Source organism: Chrysemys picta, chromosome 1, assembly GCF_011386835.1.
Source record: "Chrysemys picta bellii isolate R12L10 chromosome 1, ASM1138683v2, whole genome shotgun sequence".
NCBI classification, from domain to species: domain Eukaryota; kingdom Metazoa; phylum Chordata; order Testudines; family Emydidae; genus Chrysemys; species Chrysemys picta.
Window position 1 is genome coordinate 311,781,487 of NC_088791.1, and position 18,397 is coordinate 311,799,883.

The window sequence follows — 18,397 nt, forward strand, 5'->3', positions numbered from 1 at the left end:
ATAAACAAATAAATAATAATAATTTGTTGTCTCTCAGCAGACTGGAAGGACATGTTTTTATTATTCCCTAACTTCCATAGCCTGAGTTATTTATACATTACATTGCTATAAAAGTATGCCAGTGACAGATTTTCATGTATTAAATAAAAGCTAGAATGAAATGGTGATTGGAGGTAGATGAAAACATGTTGCTAATGATGGTGCAATGAATAGACTGACAGTGTAATGTACATCAGTGGCTGTAATGCCCAATATGTCATTTCTTATTTGATATATTTTTGGCTGCCTTTAAAAACATTTTCCCCTGCTTGTCCACCGTTTTGAGTCTGGTCACATGGCATGGTTCAACCAACTGCTGCACAGACTGAGCTGGGCAGCTGATTTTGGAGCTTAGGTTGCAGAGGGGGATGCCAAATCTGTGGAATTATGGGGGTGGTGGAACAAACCAGGTGGTCCAGGGAGGGTATCAACAGCTTCTGCAGATGTAGAGAAGAGGGGAACTGGTGGAGCCCAACGGGAGAGGGCCACTTCCATCTTTCTGTGAGACTGCATGTGCACTAGTGGTGGCATATATTAGAACCCAGGAAACTCTTCCCTCATCCCCCTCACCTGCAAAATCAGCCCCATTGGTACATATTCCAGTCATAGAGTCATGAAGTTTAGCACTGCATACATGCTACAGAGGGCCCTTCATCCCCTGATTTCTCTTCCTGACTTGGCCATGGTCTCAGCTGCCATGTCAGTGACTCCCTGAGCATATCTTGAGATCCTGGCAAAATCCTGGGCATCTCCTGGTCTGGTCTTTTCCTTCTGATCCAGCCAATGCTCTCCTCTTGCCTCTCAAATCCCCTAGTGTTTTGAAGTCTCTCATCTGTCCAGTAGCACGTCTGACTGCATGTAGGGGGAGTACACAGGATTTGATCCAGCTTTTCAAATAATGAACATGTTTTCCTTTGTGAGCCTGTTATTATTGCCCTGGACTTCATTGTATTGGATCTTAAATCCCTGATTATTTCATGCTTATGCTTTATAACTTTTAAAAAGTCTGCAGACCATACCACTCAACCTACCAGGATCCAAATGCAGGGCACAATGCTGGCCAAAGTCCTCAAATGTCCAGGCACAGGAAAAATCATAATGTAGGAAAATGTTCATATGATGTGAGATTCACCTCTCTGACATATACAACATGTTCTGCAACCTCAGATTCACTGTTTTGTTCTGGAAATACAGGGTCTGCTTCTGGCATCAGTTATTGCTGGGGTTTTTTTGTGGGGGGCACTCCACTGAACTCAGTGGATTTGTCCCAGATTTACGATGATGTAAATGAGAACAGAATCAGGACTGTAAATAATTTACCACAGAAAAAGCAAGACAACACCCAACTTGAGCAGAAAGGGGGTACATTTTGGTTTGAAACTACGCACGTTCTTGGTAATGAGGGAAAGTTGAGAGGTATGCTGCTGACTTTGTGGATTCACTACAGCTATTTATAAACGATGTATGACATGAAAAATTCCTGCTCACCCAGTAGGATTTACAGACACTTCTGTCATATTGTGCTGTATTCTCTGCTCTAATATAGAGCTCAGGCTAGACATAGAAAGAAAAGCTCACAGAACCTAGAAGTCTCTGCCAAAAGAATGGAATAGATGACTTACTAGCAGTCATTTCCATCACTAATTTCTATAGGCTAAATCCTGAGCTTCTTATTCAATATTAATTGAATAAATCCTAAGTAATGCAAATTCCCAGTGGAGCCAGTGAAAGTTTGCCTAGAGTAATGACTGGGTAAATACTGAGGGCCAAATTCTGTTTGTCTTATTATTTTATTATAATAAGCTTGACTATACTTGATCTGCTGCTGTTAATGGCTCTTAAAAATTCTCCTTTGGCTAACCCAGTTGGGGCCTATGTATTTGGAGGCCCCGGATCTGAGTTTTATCCTTGCGGTTGAACTGCGTGGCCATTCTTTGCAGCATTTTGATAGCTATCAAATTCCAAGGTGATTAGGGATTTCTTACAATAATTTTTAAACCTAACTCCTGATTTGTTTTCTCTGTAAAAGATGTCTATCAGAGCTTTTTCTCTCTCATGCCAGAAGAGAGCTACATGGGTCTCACAGTCAGGGACAAACTTTCATTTTAAGCCTATGAGTGAGGAAGTCATAAAGAGACCCCTAAGGTGGGTTTTAAGTGGGAATAATACTAATACTTAGTTCTTATGTAGGCTTTGTGTAGGCTTCTTAGGATGTAAAAATATGGAGCAACTGAAAAGTCCACTGGGGTCAAAAAGCCTCTGCCCTCTTTCAGTTTATCCCAATTCCATTCTCCTGCTCTTTCATCATATCTTCTTATTTGCCCACTTTCAGAAACATATCTGGATATTCTTGGAACTCAGTTTGCATTCCTCATATAAGTGAGTCCATATCTTTTCTACAGTTTGCAAATACAGGGCCATATTACCTGGTCCCAGAGAAATCATCTAGGAGATGGGGACCAAAGGGGCAGGAACCTCCAAGAGATTCTTGTGGTAGTGTCCTGAGAGGCCCCTCATCAGTGGGAGGAGAATAGGAGTGATAGAGTTGGCAAAGGGTCTTGGCCCTCAACACCACATATTTTAGAGATCCTGGAACCCTACTGCATCAGCAGAGGCAGGAACCATTTGCCTAGCTGGCCACCCTTTCATAATGCTCTGCTGGACCCCTCGCCAATGGCAGCACATAGTACAGATACATGAATAATAAAAAAAAGAGGGGACAATAACTTACCTGCTTCATGGGGCTGTGAAGCAATAAAACCTGCTACCATTTACATCTGTGCAACCCTTGTTCAGTTGAGTTCTTACTTCTTGTTAGTAGAGTTGGGGAAATGCTACAAAATACTGAGTTGAATTTGTGAACATTTGTTCAAATTCATCCATCCCATCCAACCATATTTGTGAGCTGTTTTGTTAACTTTTTTAAAACGTGAATTTTTGTTTGCTCAAACTTTCAAGAAATGACAGTTCCATGTGTGAATATCTGTAGTTGTATGTAAACATCTGATATCTTCCTCTCCTCCTTGTTTATAAAGTTTCAGTCATCCACTTAGAGAACAGAAACAATACCAGGTGACTTAAGTGACCAGTCACATACCATGATTAATGAATAGTTGAAGATGCAGTCAAAGGGAACCGTTGATGAGCCACCCATATCTATCTCTCTAGTTTCTTATATGCCCTCTGACTCCATAGCTTGTACCAGGAATGTTTATAAAGTATACACAGTAAGATGTATTTCACTCTCTTTTCCTTCCAGTCACAGTCATGGACTTTGTTTATTTTGTTTTAACCTTTTTCTGTTAATAAAGGAGGAGAGAAAATGTATATGTTGAAATATGTTAAGGTAACCTGTTTATTGAACTATTAGGAATAATGAATGCAAATTGGAACTTGTTCATGGATAATTCATGAACAGAAAAAAAAAAACAGTTAAATTCGTTGGGTAAATAGTCAGAAGAAAGAACTTAATAGCTGAATGGAAAGAATGAAAGATGCTGTAACAGAGTCAAATCTTGATCCTAGTGAAGTCAGTGATAAAATTCTTATTCACTTCATTGGGACCAGAATTTAGCCCTAAGTATGATCATGTTCTTCTTCTTTAATAATTCTGTATGAAATATAAATTTAAGGCAATTTAAAACAGTTTAGGTTTGTTTAGGTTTGCTCATTTAAGAAGTCCAGAATCAAGTCTTCTAAATACCAGGGACCAGATGATGTAAATTATTTGAGCTCAATTTAAATCAACAGAGATGTGAGGGTTTACACCAGGATCTGGCCCTAGGAGAATCGGTTTGAACTCCCATTCTTACTTCATTGCAGTGGTCTCTAGGGGTAAGCATATTGCATGCCTCTTTTACATTCATACTGTTAAACAAAGCCATCATGTGCTAAAGTCAGCCTGAATTATTAAGACCTGGGTCCAAATTTTCCACAAGCCCTGCTTTGCTGTACAGATGGTTACATCAGTTGGTTGCCCCCATGCCACCTTAAATGTGGTGCTGTATGTTCTTGTGTTGCATTTTATTTGCTTACATAACATCTTTGCTCCAAGGTGCTCAGCAAAGATGACAGAGACAGTGCAAAACATAGCAATAATTGACCGCAAAAATAAACAAGTCAACAGTGGATGGATGGGCCTGTCTGTCCAGGCATTTAATACCATGCTTGTCATAATCATGGTATCTGAGCCTTCACTGTGGCATCTGTGTGTCTGTGAGAACAAAATATTGTGTGGAAGAGAGGAAATAGGAGCATTACAAAGTGGAAGAGAGAGAGATTTTGAAATGGGCTTTAGAATGACAAAGAAAGTCAGAAAACTGGGGAGCGTTTCTGCTGTGCAGGATGTGCAGTGGTATAAAATGATGCTTTGTGTGTATAGTGGGATGAAATGTGCTATGTGCATTATTAGTATTGATTATTATTATCAGTCTTGGGGCAGTGCAGTGCTGCACTGTGAGAGCTGAGCCTGAATTTCAGCATCCAAAATGCCATTGTGGAATGTGTAAATAGCACACACTGTTTTCATCCAAAATAAACCTTGCACTGCACACATGATAGTGAAGAGCAGCAGCACGAAATGGGTTAAGTTACATAAGCCCTTTTAGGGAGGGGTGAGGAGCAAACTCTATTGGTGTTGCTGTTGCAGCTCAGGTTGATTTAGAATGGATGACAGTGGCCTGGCGCAGGCCCATGACTGAGGAAAGCTGCTTATCCCTCTCTGGGTTGCCATGGAGATGAGCAGGAGGCAGCAGTGGCAGAGAGGCTGTCAGTGAGGGAAATCAGTATCAGGCATCTGTGGGGGTCTGCAGGAGGGGAAGGAGGCAGGATCAGGGACACGGCAGGCAGCAGACATGGACTTGCATTGCGATTGTGCCGAGACTCCGGCAGTCGAGCCACCATCCGGGAAGATTAATAAAACTGCTTTCAAATTATTTAAGAGGAGGAAATCTGGGGGCACCATGCCCAGCATATTTGGGGTGAAAAACAAAGGCGGGGATGGGAAAGGCTCGAGTAAAGCTGGGATGGTGAGGAGCAAGACTCACGATGGATTAGCTGATGTTGTGCTGGAAAGCAGCAAGAAGGAAGAATCGAGCCTTGGAGGTGGCGGTGGTGTTGATCAGCTGAACAGGGATATAAACACCAGGACTGTAGCCGGCCTCAATGTTTCATCAAACAGCTCCGTGGCTAAGTCACACAGTTTCTTCTCTCTGTTGAAGAAGAATGGGAAATCAGAAAATGGCAAGGGAGAGAATGCAGATCAGAGGGCGGGCAGCAGACAAAAGAAAGGATTGAAAGGGATCTTCAGCAGTATGCGATGGCATAAAAAGGATAAAAATGGCAAGGAGGAAAGGGGGGAAACATCAGAAATTCAATCCAGCCTTATTATGTCAGGTTCTCTGACTGCCAGCTTGGAATGCATCAAAGAAGAGGCACCAAAACCTTTGTCTGAGCCTCAATATGCCACAGAAGAAATTAGCATTGAATTGTCTAGTGATAAACACAGTGGAGATGTGCACGCCACGGCAGAGGAGCCTGAAGTTAGAGATGCTGGGGAAATGCAGAACAACAAAAGCATACAGGGAGAGGATCCTGCTGCCGCTGGAAACCAACATGAGGAGAACCGCCCTGAGCTGCCAGATCCGTGTGTGGAAGAGGTTGGGACTGCGAAGGATACGGCTATAACAGGTGACATTCCAATAAAGACTATTCCCCTTGTTGAACCTGAATGTCTTAGTGGTCAAGAGATGGCAGCAGCCCCTGACCCTTCCTCTATTGATCCACCCTCAGAGCAATCGATAGATCGTATTTGTTTGATGTTTGCTGACGTGACTTCACTGAAAAGCTTTGACTCTCTTACAGGCTGTGGAGATATTATTGCAGACCAGGAGGATGAAGTGGGCAGCAGCAGTGGCGGCTGTGAGAAGAGCACCCCAGGGGCCAGCAAGCCAGGCACTTCTAAAAAGAACCCAAACATGGTGGCCTACCAGGGAGGAGGAGAAGAGATGGCAAGCCCAGACCAAGTGGATGACACCTACCTTCAGGAGTTCTGGGATATGTTATCACAAACAGAGGAGCAAGTCCAAGAGACCCAGGGAGGAGAAGAAGGAGGGACAAAACCATCTGAGATTAAAAAAGAGACCAAGTGTGTTGAGGGGGCACAGGATGGTTCAATGGTGAAACGCATTGGTCTCAACCAGATTCCGATTCATCTCAACCACAAAGAGGATCAGAAGAACAGGGAATATGAGCAGCCAGAGGGCATCCCAAACAGTGATGAGGGCTACTGGGATTCCACTACTCCTGGTCCTGAGGAAGATAGCAGCAATAGTGTCCAAAAAGAGAGCATCCCCAGGGACAGCTACAGTGGTGATGCCCTCTATGATCTTTATGCTGATACAGATGAAAACATCACAGGGGTGCCTTCTGATGAAGAAGTCACCTGTGTATCACGCTCCAAACCTGTGTCTCCAGTAACAACCACATGCTCACTTAAAACACCTGCAGGTTCAGTCAAGGACTCCAAGATACCTATCAGCATTAAACATCTTACATCGCTTCCCACCAGCCATGGAACAGATGCCAGTAACAGCCATCACATTGCACACCATCACCCAACCAAAAGTGAGATTCCCAGAACAAAAATCCCTGTTTCTAAAGTACTTGTACGCCGGGTCAGTAATAGGGGTTTAGCGGGAACGGTGGTTAAAGCCACCACATTCCAGGACAATGCCAAAAAGTAGTTGAACAAGATCTGGAGACAAAGATGGACAGTGAGTTAGAGGTGGGAAAGTCTTTATAGGAAAACACTAATAAAAATGTTTGCAGCACCTAAAGAAAGGCACCTAAAAGGGCCCCATAAGTGTATTCTGGGGGCCAGCACTTCTGAATCTCTTCTTGATATACAGTATATAAAAATACAAAAATAGTCAAATTCTTTTCAAGCACTTTGAAAAATTTGTATCTTTTTTCTGAAGCACTAAACACTTAGGAGGTCACTTTTACATGCCTTTGTGGAAGCTGGACTTTGATTATGAACGTAAAATGAGCATCTCCCCTAATGCAAATTAGTGCCATGAGTTCTTCAGGGGGACAGAAATACAGAAAGAGATGAACAACAGGAATTCTCCAATACAGTTAGCTTTTACTGGTTTTTTGTTTTTGCTTAAATTGTAAAATGGTGTCTGCTCTACAATTATGTGGAAAAATGCCAAGAAAAAACAAACAACCCAACAGGTAATTATTTACCTGATGTACATACAGCAGTGCTGGTCAGCAGCAGACTCAACTTATGTGTCCAGTAGCTAATTAATGAGTTAGGTGGATTTCTATAACTAGAACAGATATTTTTGTTTGTTTGTCTGTTTTGTTTTGGATCTGTTACAATATAAATGGATAACAGAGACATCTGGCAAAGTTCAGATGTTTACTTCAATATTTGTCTGATGCATAAAAATCAGGTTCAGGGAATCATTTTACTAAAAGCCAATATATACACAACTTTCACATTTATACAATAAATTACTCTTCATGTGTAGATAGAGGCATATTTTAACAGTTTTACTCAATGCTACAATTTTTTTATATAAAAATGTCTGTCTGTATTATCTAGAGTTTAAGCAAAAGTTAGTTTTTATAGCTAGATAATTTTACAATTCTAAAATTATGGAACTTCTTTTAAGTACCGTACCTTAAACTAGAGCAAAACTCTGTTTTATATGGGCTCTTGCTTCCCCAGAATAACAAGTTTATTATGCTAATTTTATTAGAGTGACACATTCATCATGCCAGAGCCAAGGTTCTGACAGCATTGCCATTGCAAACCTCTATTTTCAGGGGTTTATACAACTTATGCTGTGCTCAAACCTGGCTGAGAAGAAACCTAGGATAGAGACACATTTTTAAATTATTATTTTTTAAAATATATAAAATGAGTTTTGGCTATTTAAAGAAAGTTTTGGACTTTCAGTTTCAGTCTTAATAACTTCCAAGTGATTTTACTTTAAGAAAGAAAAAAGACATGGTAGGTTAGTGATCCAGGAAATAGCCAGACAACCTGGGTGCTATGAAAAAATTGTTAATGGCTGAGATGTTTTTTGAAAAGTGGCTACTGTACATGGGCATTAACAACATTTCAAAGAAATTTCATAGGGATTTTATGATGTGCCTAAAGACATATTTTCATGATATTCTGAAACAGCTCCAAAGGTCATTAAAGTCTAATGGGTAAATACTATGCATCTGCAAAATATTTTAAAATCTGTATTTAGTCAACAGACTGCAAGTGATATGAAGGTGATGTTTCAATGAATCTGGAAATACACATTTTAAAAAAAATTATAAAAATATTATGAAGAGAATCCTAAATTTATGTAAGTGAATCTTACGTGACAGTTTGCTTTATCTTCTCCTTTTAATAAAAAAGAAAATTAGATATACAAAATATAAATTTAAAGAATATTAAGGTTGTAACTTGAACTGTGAAAAGCTAGGAAATACAGTTTTAAGAGCTCAGTTGTTCCTCCATTTACATGAGTGCAGCTCCCATTGGTATCACTGGGTGTTGCCCATTTAGCTAATAAGGGTAAAATTGAGATCTAGCTTTGAAATGGTCACTTTACTTAATACTAATTTGCGCAACCTCAATGGTGGTGTCCAGGAGGAAAAGTTATCCTTTCCATTCAATTTCCTGGCTTTATTGGTTTGTGTCACAACCTCAATATATTTCAAAGAAGTTTATTTTTTATGTAATTTCTTCATAATATATATATGTATGGCTGTAGCCACATCCACTCACACACACAAGTTGTACATATGCATGGATAATCATACATATACTGTACAGGCACACAAATGAACATGCACACTCGTACATACACACTCTCATGCAAACACTACCAGGCATGTACATTCCTATGCACAGACTGAGGGGACATACAGTAAATCTATCTCAAAACTTGTTGGCGATTATTTTCTTTGCCTGAGAAAGGGATTTGCATTTGACCTGACTCTGCTTGTATTTTTAGAAGCTACAGTTCTCAAAAGGATGAATGTACAGAACATGGAATTTTAATCCTAGCCATAAAACTAACAGTCATCCTGTCCCCCCCCCCCCATCTGACTGTAAGGATCATGTTGTTCTTTGCATGATGATTATACAGAAAATTCATGTTTGCCCATTTTGTTTTAAGGACAAATTGTACAGAAGGATTGTATAGGGAACTGAAAGTTGAGATGGAGAGAGGATGTTGTGATCTTGTGACATACTTTAAAGTGAGAAGAGTAGATAGTAGCAGCTGTACATCATTTAAAACACTAGGAGAAATGATCTACCACCTATACAGTACTTGTTTGTGGCAATTTTTCTTCATATGCATTTTGTTTGCATTGTGGCCTGTATATAGCAAGAAACAGTTGAATAATTTTAGATTAGTCCCCTCACACTTATAACTAACAACAACCACCATTAAAATATTTTGCCTTTCCTTCATTTTCTCTCTGTATTTCATTTCCATCCTTTTTTTACTCCTCTTGCTGCGTGCTGGCTGGCAAATACAATCTAAACAGCTACTCTCTGGCAAGGAGGTCTGAAGCTTTCACGTGGGAAGAGTGCTCAGGGTGGGAGGGGTACCTGCCTAGCCTCTTTTGTCCTACAGAGACTAGGTACTAATCACTTTCTCAAGCTTTATGCCCTATACCTAATGTAAGTAGGTTTTGCAAACCTGTTAATGATTCATGTGACTGCTTGCGATGTACAAAGGACAATCATATCCTTAAAAGGAGAGTGGGAAAGTAACGTGTAGTAGGTTATCAGTATTATTGTACCATAACAACACAGTGGCATTGATTCAGATTGAGAGCAGCGATTGTGTGGGAGTAAATAAACTTAAACACAAGTTAACACTTAAATTAGCTCTACATTTTTATTCACAACATTCAAAACCAATTATGTTTTTTATTTCAAAAATTAATAATCTGAAATGTAGTAGTTACCAGGACTTATTTTATTATAATAGAAATATATTTGTATGTTATAACTTCACACAAGGCTTAAAACAAAACACTAAAAGGCAGTTTAAAAGGCTTTCTTTAAATGTACATTTAATTCCTTTAAATCACATGTAAGGGACACTGATATGCTTAATGATTGAAAAATTGATGACTTGCTGGATTTAATGGGTTGAAACATAAAGAGGTAATAGTCTTGGAGGCATTCTGTAGTGATTTGCATTCTAATTTATGACATTATTGTGTTTAAGCAAATGTTTTCATGGCCTTGTTAAATATCAAGGTAGAAATGATCTTCCAGGTCCCAAAGATGCCATTCTTCTATATTGTCATGTTTTTTATTCCTTAAAGAACACTTTGTTTAGAATTGTGCTTGGGATGATGCTGTATAGGTATGACCCTGTACATAACACATAAAGAGGTTAATAGACCACATCTTAGCATTTATATACTCTTTGCACTTTCAGGTCACTACTGGTAAATTTTATATGTCCCTAGGATATTTCTATATATTGCATAACATTTTATAGTTACCTATGGTATCTTCAGTGGTATGTGTTTCTTTCCTAAATATCAGAGGATCTTCTTTTAGTAGCATGATATGCTGTCTTTTGTGGACTCATTTTGTCACAATAGAAGTAAAGTTTGCTGTGCTATAGGTGTGGTCTGCAACTGAGACATTGACAGTAATAGGATTTGAACACATGCAACAAATTTAAGAGGAGACTACACACCTACTAATAAGGTGAATCCATGTTCACTGTTACTCCATATATCATCATTATCTTCTTCATCCCCTATGAACATCCATGCCATCATTTAGGATTATTGAGGACCGAATTTGAAGAATTCTGTATGTAAACATATCCTATGGAAATGCATTCCCTGATTATTTTTTAATGAATCTCACTAAATTATTTATCTAGGCTAAAATAATATTGTGCCAAAGTCTTCAAAAAATGTCTGAATGAGATGGCATTTTCAGGAAAGTGCTTAAAGTATAGATGAGCCAAATTACCAAGCTTTTGCTTAGCAAAGCAAAACTCTAGTTGGTTCTAAAATTTATGGTACTGCCAGAGCTTGCTCCTCAACGGGAGCCATTGATTTTGCTATCTGGCTTCACTCTGAAGCTTTTTTGCCTGCTGTAATAGACTGCTTTTTGAAAAGGCTTTCCATTGTGTTAATGGTATGAAGGAGACAGTTCACTGCAACAATAACCACTTATAAGACAAATGGTTATCTAACAGCAAACAGTATAGGATTTTAAGCAAGGTGGCCTGGGAATTTATTTTCATGGCCATTGATACGAAATGCTACTGCTTCTTCTCAATTCTTGGAAAAACAAAGTGATACCAGCTGAAGGATGCTGCAGAACTAAGTCTTGGCACAGATTATACATGACAGTTGCTGCAATTTTTCTTATAATTGTTCATTCCGCTGACATAACCCATTTGCCCATGCAGAATAGTACAACAGTTAGTAAGTGCTCCCTAAATGTGCACTTCCTTTCTGTTTAAAGGTGAACATTTTAAGATCATACAGCTAGCCATGCAATCGTCTATATTGGTGTGTTAATATTTCCCCTCATCTAAATGCAAAACACATCTTTTCATTGTTTTTCCATCTTGACAACAGCCATTCCAGGGCTTGACCCCAATGCTCAGCATGTCCAAATTTCAGCTAATGCAATCATTGCCATCCTGAATTTAACTTGTGATGGCAGACGTGGGACCAGATCCATTCAAGTGCAGTAAATCCTGTGTGCGCTCTGTTGCGTCACTGCCCGTGTTTTGTAATCTGTTAACCAGTATGTTTTTCCTTTTAACTCTAATTGCAGTTTCAGTAAAATCTGTTTTTAGCAAAAACAAGATGTTGGTTTTGGTTTGTAAGGACCCACACAGATTTTTATTACTTCAGGCTATGCTATGTTAAAATGATCACCATTTCAGCATCAAACCATTTCAACTGTTTTTTCTATGCAGAGTATAATGTGCCCATAAAAGAAAATTGGTTGTATCTGCTTTGAATTAAATCTGACCTTAGAATGAAAGAGCTACAAGTCTGATACCATTTCTCCGCTAATGGCAGTAAATGCAAAGGCCCAGATAATCCCTGCCCACGGGACACCGTGCAGAAGGGAGGAAATCACAGTAGGGTGACCAGACAGCAAGTGTGAAAAATTGGGACTAGAGGTGGGGGGTAATAGGAGCCTATATAAGAAAAAGATCCAAAAATCGGGACTGTCCCTATAAAATCAGGACATCTGGTCACCCTAAATCATAGTGAGGATTTACTTGTGGAGGATGCCTTCTCCTCCCCACCCCCAAATGATCTGATCACAAGGGAGAGGCATGTCCCTTGTGGAAGAGGTTGTGGGGCTCACTCTCAAAATGGGCAGATCTTGGGGGATCCATGAGAGGCCACGAACATCTGCCCAGATGCTCTGTGAACCAGCTCTGGCCCCATGGAGAGCCCCCTTCTCTCCCCAGTATCTTAGCTTTTCTTCCCTTGGTTGCTCTTGGGACTCACACATTTTCTTTTCTGTTTAATTTCTGTGGGAGAGGAGGCTGGATGATGTGCATCTCTTATGCCCCTGTCCTGCCCACTCCTCCCTCAGCCTACTCCACCACTTTCCAGGTGGTCTGGAGCTGGGGGGCATGATGCAGCAGTTGTGGCTGAACTTCCCTTCCTTGTGAAAGAAAAGAGCGCCACATGTGGAAGCTTCCCTCCATGTGTGGATTGAGGAGGATGAGTTGGCTCATTGTACTGGCACTACAATTAGTGACAATATATTCACCCAAACTATGAGCCAAATCCTGCTCTCCTTGTTCATGGAAGTATAATAGATCTACTGAAGCCAGTGTTAACAGTAGTATATTTTTAGCTGTCTTGTAAAGGGAATGGAACTGTTTGGGTCAGTAAGGTGAGCAGGATGTGACACTTTCATTTAACATGTAGCTTTAGCACGTCTACTTCCACAGATCCAGCACTGCTCAAAGACTTTCTCCTGCATTTCAACCCTCATTTTAAAAAATTGTATTAAAACAATGGGGCTATATCAGTGACTTCAGTGTGGTCTTCTGCTTAAAAGTGGAGGGAACAATATGGCCCAAGAGTTGCAGAAGTGAAGTTGCTATGTACATACATGTAAATGGTCATAGATACATCAAATCAAAATTATAATGCAGCTGACAAACTCAGGTATATGACATTGTTCTGGCATTGCAGTCTAAACAGTTTCACTCTCCTTTTCAAGAGGAATAGTGAAATTAGACTCTCAGTTAAACAGTGTAAAATCAGAGTAACTCCAGTGATCTGGGCCAGACTACAGTACCCTTGCTCCCACTAAATAACACCTCATTCCACAAGTAGTCTCACTGAAGTCAATGAAACAGTTTGTGGAGTTATGGTGCTGCTCAGTATGAGTAAAGGGATCAGAATCTGGCACTCTAGATCTGCGCTGTTCTATCTATCAGCAGGATCTTACTCAAAAGTTCTGCTAGTCTCGAAGCTTCCAGCTTTCTTAAACTATGGAATACAAGTTATACTGCTGATGACAAAAAAGCCCCACCCCCCAGAGAAAGTACAGATACAATGCTAGAAAAATATTTTTGATTATACATTAAAAAGGAAATCAACAAATTGGTGGGAAGAAAAATAAATCTAATAAAATTGTAATAATATGTGATGGTGTTAATCTTTCATCACATCCAGTCTTGATTTATATATCAGTAGTGGGACTCGGGAAAAAGTGGGTGAGAGTATTCAGCACTGCATCTGACGCTGAAAAGTTGTTTCTTACGTGCTGAATAGGACAGATTTAACTGTTATAAAATACTGATTTTTTTTTTAAACGAGAGATGTTATACCTGACTTCATTTTTAACTGCAGGTTTTCCCATTAGTATTTGTGTTGAGCCATCTGCAGTGAAATAACGTATGGCCTGTTCAAGATGATGAGCAAGAAAAACCAGAACTCCACACTTCATGTAATTGATCAGTTTTCTGAGTATCTGGTAAACTCAAATTCACTAACTTTGTGTGAGCAGAGACAGTAAAAGCTTAGAAGCTTTCTAGGTGGTATTTTTATAGACTGTTAAGACACCCACTTCCACTTAAACAAACTTTGAAAAATACATCTACTGTTAAAGAACTTATTTAAAATATAACAAATAGCAATAGGTGGGTTTTTCCCCGACAGTTAAATGGGATAGATTGATTAATGTTTATATTTTTAATCTTGTAAATATTTATTTTGGGTACTCTGTATATGTGTTGGCACTGATTCTGGTGTTTGCTTATGTACCATTGTGAATGTTGGTGGTTTTGGTAGTCACCCTTCTAACGAATGTAAGGAACTCTGACTAACTGCACTTTCCTTCTTTCATTCAAAAACCTTAACGTGAAAAATATATCCACTGCCATGTTATATGTCATGATTAATGCAATTAATAAATTCAGTTGTTACTTTTCATTATTGTTGTCCCAATTAATGATAGCAGTGACATATTTAGTGAATTGAAAAATACTATGCTTTTGAAACAAGACATGGGTAGTTCCCAAGATGACACACTCATGATAAAAATATTTATTTTTAATGTATAAATGCCTTTATGTATGTTACTAAACACAACTTGGATTGATGAAACTAACTTTTCAAAAAAATTGCTTAAAACTTGAAAAAAAAATTAAAAAGCAAATTAATTTTTGGCCACTTGTTCTGTTGGTTTAATTCCCCTCCCCCCCTTTACTCCACTTGGATGATGAAAGTAGATTAGGCAGTTTCATTTTTATTTCAAGTCAATTTCAATTCCTGGTTCTCTGGTTTTAGCATTATACCACAGCATGTGAGTTGCAAATGGTATGTGGAAATGCAGGCCAAAAATAATGTCCACTGATATCTTTAAAAAATTCTCATAAAATATTATGATTATTAATAATATTTGTGGTAGGCAAAGCTGGGCAGAACTTTTTCAATGAATTGTTTTTTCCAAAAAATGCATGTTTTGGGGACTGAAAACTATTTGTCAGTTTGGATTGACTTTGCTGAATTTGGTTGAAATTTTTTTCTAAAGAGTCAAAATGTTCAGTTTGACTTTTTCATTTTGAAAATTTTGTTCTGAAAAAGTGAAAAGGTTTTGTTTTAAATTTTCAATTTGAGACAGTGTTTTGATTTCAAATTTGGCCAGTTTAAAAAAAAAAAAAAAGGGTGAAAAACACCAGAAACAGCCAAATCAAAATGGAAAAACTTGGAAAAAAATTTAATTTCAAGTCAACTTAAAAAGTTTGATTCAAAACTAGATTTTTTTTTTGTAGAGTTTTTCGATTTGGTGAAAAATAAAAAAAAGTTTCAGTTCAAATTTGAACCAGATTTCTATTTTTATTTTTATTTTTCAGTTCAGCCTCCATTATTCATTCAGCTCTAGCTGTAGGTTTCTTCTCCCAAACTTAAATTCCAGACTGGCCTAGTACTCCTTTAAAGTGGCACCTTATCTTCATTTACTCAATAAACGAGTAGTCTCTGTTTTAGAAAGAGCTACTTATTCTTCAATATTTGAAAAATAGAATTGGGATCAATTTATTTTTGCATCAATAATGTAAACTGATTTTTTAATAGTCACATCAGATCTCCTTTTTACTGGTTAAACAGCATTTTCCTTACATACCTCAAGTACCACTGAACTTGCTTGCTTGTTCATTGAAATATTGACCTGACTAGAATAAGAACCTAAACAGACTCTTTCCTGAAGTTTTCAATGAGTGTATTAACAAATCACAGGATAATTAGAAAATAATAAAACCCATCAGGATAAATAGCCTGCTGTGATACATAGATTCATAGACTCCAAGGCCAGAAGGGAACATTGTGATTATCTAGTCAGATCTCCTGTATAACACAGGCTATAGTATTTCCACCAAATCATTCTTAAAGCAGATCTTTTAGAAAAATAACCAATCCTGATTTAAAAATGGTAAGCTGACCCTTGGTAAGCTGTTCCAATGGATAATTACTCTCACTGTTAAAGAATTATGCCTCTTTCCAGTTGGAATTTGTCTAGTTTCAACTTCCAGCCCCTGGATTGTGTTACACCTTTCTCCGATAGATTGAAGAGCCCATTATTAAAATTTATTCGCCTTATAGGTACTTATTGACTGTAATCAAGTCACCCCATAACCTTTTATTTGGTAAGCTAAATGGATCAAGCTCTTTGAGTCTATCACTATAAGGCAGGTTGTCTAATTCTTTAATCAGTCTCATGGCTCTTCTCTGAACCCCCTCCAATTTATAAATGTCCTTCTTGAACTGTGGACACTAGAGCTGGACACAGTATTCTGGCAGCAGCCACACCAGTGCCAAATTCAGAGGTAAAATAACCTTTCTGCTCCTACTTGAGAGTCCCCTGTTTATGCATCCAAGGATCCTGTACGCCCTTTTAGCCACATTGTTGCATGGGGAGCTCATGTTCACCTGATTAACCATCACCTAATGATTTTCAATTCATACTAAGACCTTCTTCTTGCACAACAAGCATGTGAAGAGTTGCATATAAGAGGCTCAGTGTAAAAATGATGAGCAGAACAGGAAGTGCAAGGTAACCTGATCCTGCATTCATGAGAGTGCTGCTCCCCTATTAGATAGCGGTAATAAGGCCTAAGAGATGAATGTGTAGCTAAGCTCCTTATCTGTGCAATGGGCTCATATTCATGCCCATGCCTCCTCACCTACCCATTTCTCACATACGCCACATCCTTTCTTTTTGTCCTGCGCACTTGGGAGAAAAAGAATGGGAAAATAGATTACCTGAGACTTACTGCTGCTCAGTGCAGATGACTGCCTGGTGGTTACCTTACTTGTGCCTATGCATAGCCGCCACTCTCTTTTGCTCCGGAGTAGGGCAACCTTGCTTCATGAAGACTTCAGCTGAATGACTCTCAGACACACTGTTGATGGAGCATTTAACATGTTCAGTAAAACAGATTAAATACCCGGGGGAACAGTTGTGAATGAATCTGTGGGGAAGAAGTAGCAATAGGACCAGGAATCCTGGATGGAGAGTAAATTCTAAAGTAATAAGGCTGAGTGTTTATCATTGAGCTAATAGTTCCCTTCCACTTTAAAATAAATGAAGAAAACCCCAAACCAAAGCACCTCTAAGATTCTGGTGGATCACGATACTGGAAAATGGAATCCCAAGGTACCTGCAGGTGGGGAAGTGCGAATGTGACTCTTTCCGAAGTATCTGTGGAGCTGATTGCTGCATCCATTCTGCAAACGTGGCAGGTAAATGACAGAAGAGAACATTTTCAGCCCTTAATAAACCCTTGCTGGATCTCAGAGCCTGGGCTCTGGCCCAAGTGGGAAGATCTACACTGCTATTTTTAGCCCCATAGCACGAGTGCCGCAAGGCTGAGTCAGTTGACCTCTGCTCTGAGCCCCATTGCTGTTTTGTTTTGGTTTTGTTTTGGATTTTTTGCAGTGTAGCTGTACCCTTAGTGAGCAGGATGGAAGCGTAGCGTGGGAGGAGTGGGTGATTCTTTTGTTCTGTGCTTGTTAGACTAGTGAGTGCTATTTGACAGGGCCTCGCTGAGGGAAGGGAGGCCTGGTGGAGGAGTATTGCTGGGGGAGGGGAAACAGAGGCTGAGCCACTGCTGCGCTGTGCACTAGGAGGTATAGGGAGGAGATGCACTGACTGAGATAATGTGTGTGCAGTGCTTTGGTTATTTAGGTGTGTATTTTTGACAGCTCTGGGAATGGCTGTGTTTGAAAAGATATACCTAATGATGGAATGCTAAAGGGAAAATTGTAAATGAAGTGAGACAACTGCAAGGAGGAAAAGGGGAGCTGCAGTGATGCAAGGTCCCCATAGCTAGTCCGTAGCATAACAAGTATTACTTCTATTACTAAATGTTTTACACTTGTCTAGAGCCTTTTGTCCTGAAGGATCTCAGAGCACTTCACAAACTCCACCTACACAGCACTACTCAATGCAAACACGTGGGAGGTGGAGGGTTAGTAACCAGCTGCCATACCTAAAGGAGGGCGGGTTCAGCAGGTAGGGAGTTAGCCTGGGTCTGGGATTCCTGTGTGACTTTGGGAAAGTCACTTAGTCTCTCTGTACTCTAAGGGCTTGTCTATACTTACCGCGCTGGTTCGGCGGCAGGCAATCGAACTTCTGGGTTCGATTTATCGCGTCTTGTCTGGACGCGATAAATCGAACTCAGAAGTGCTCCCTGTCGACTCCGGTAATCCTGCTTGCCACGAGGAGTACGCGGAGTCGACGGGGGAGCCTGCCTGCCGGGTGTGGACCGCGGTAAGTTCGAAGTAAGGTACGTCGACTTCAGCTACGTTA

At 39.6% G+C, this 18,397-nt stretch overlaps 1 protein-coding gene across 1 annotated transcript; it reads left to right on the top strand.

Annotated features, from left to right (window-relative positions):
- Window positions 1–4,808: 4,808 nt before the first annotated feature.
- AMER2 (APC membrane recruitment protein 2) lies at window positions 4,809–8,468 on the top strand. Its single transcript, XM_005286699.5, has 2 exons — window positions 4,809–5,727; window positions 5,902–8,468. Exons 1-2 carry the CDS (start codon window positions 4,893–4,895, stop codon window positions 6,780–6,782), a joined length of 1,716 nt encoding a protein of 571 aa, XP_005286756.2. The 5' UTR covers window positions 4,809–4,892; the 3' UTR covers window positions 6,783–8,468.
- The last annotated feature ends 9,929 nt before the right edge of the window (window positions 8,469–18,397 follow it).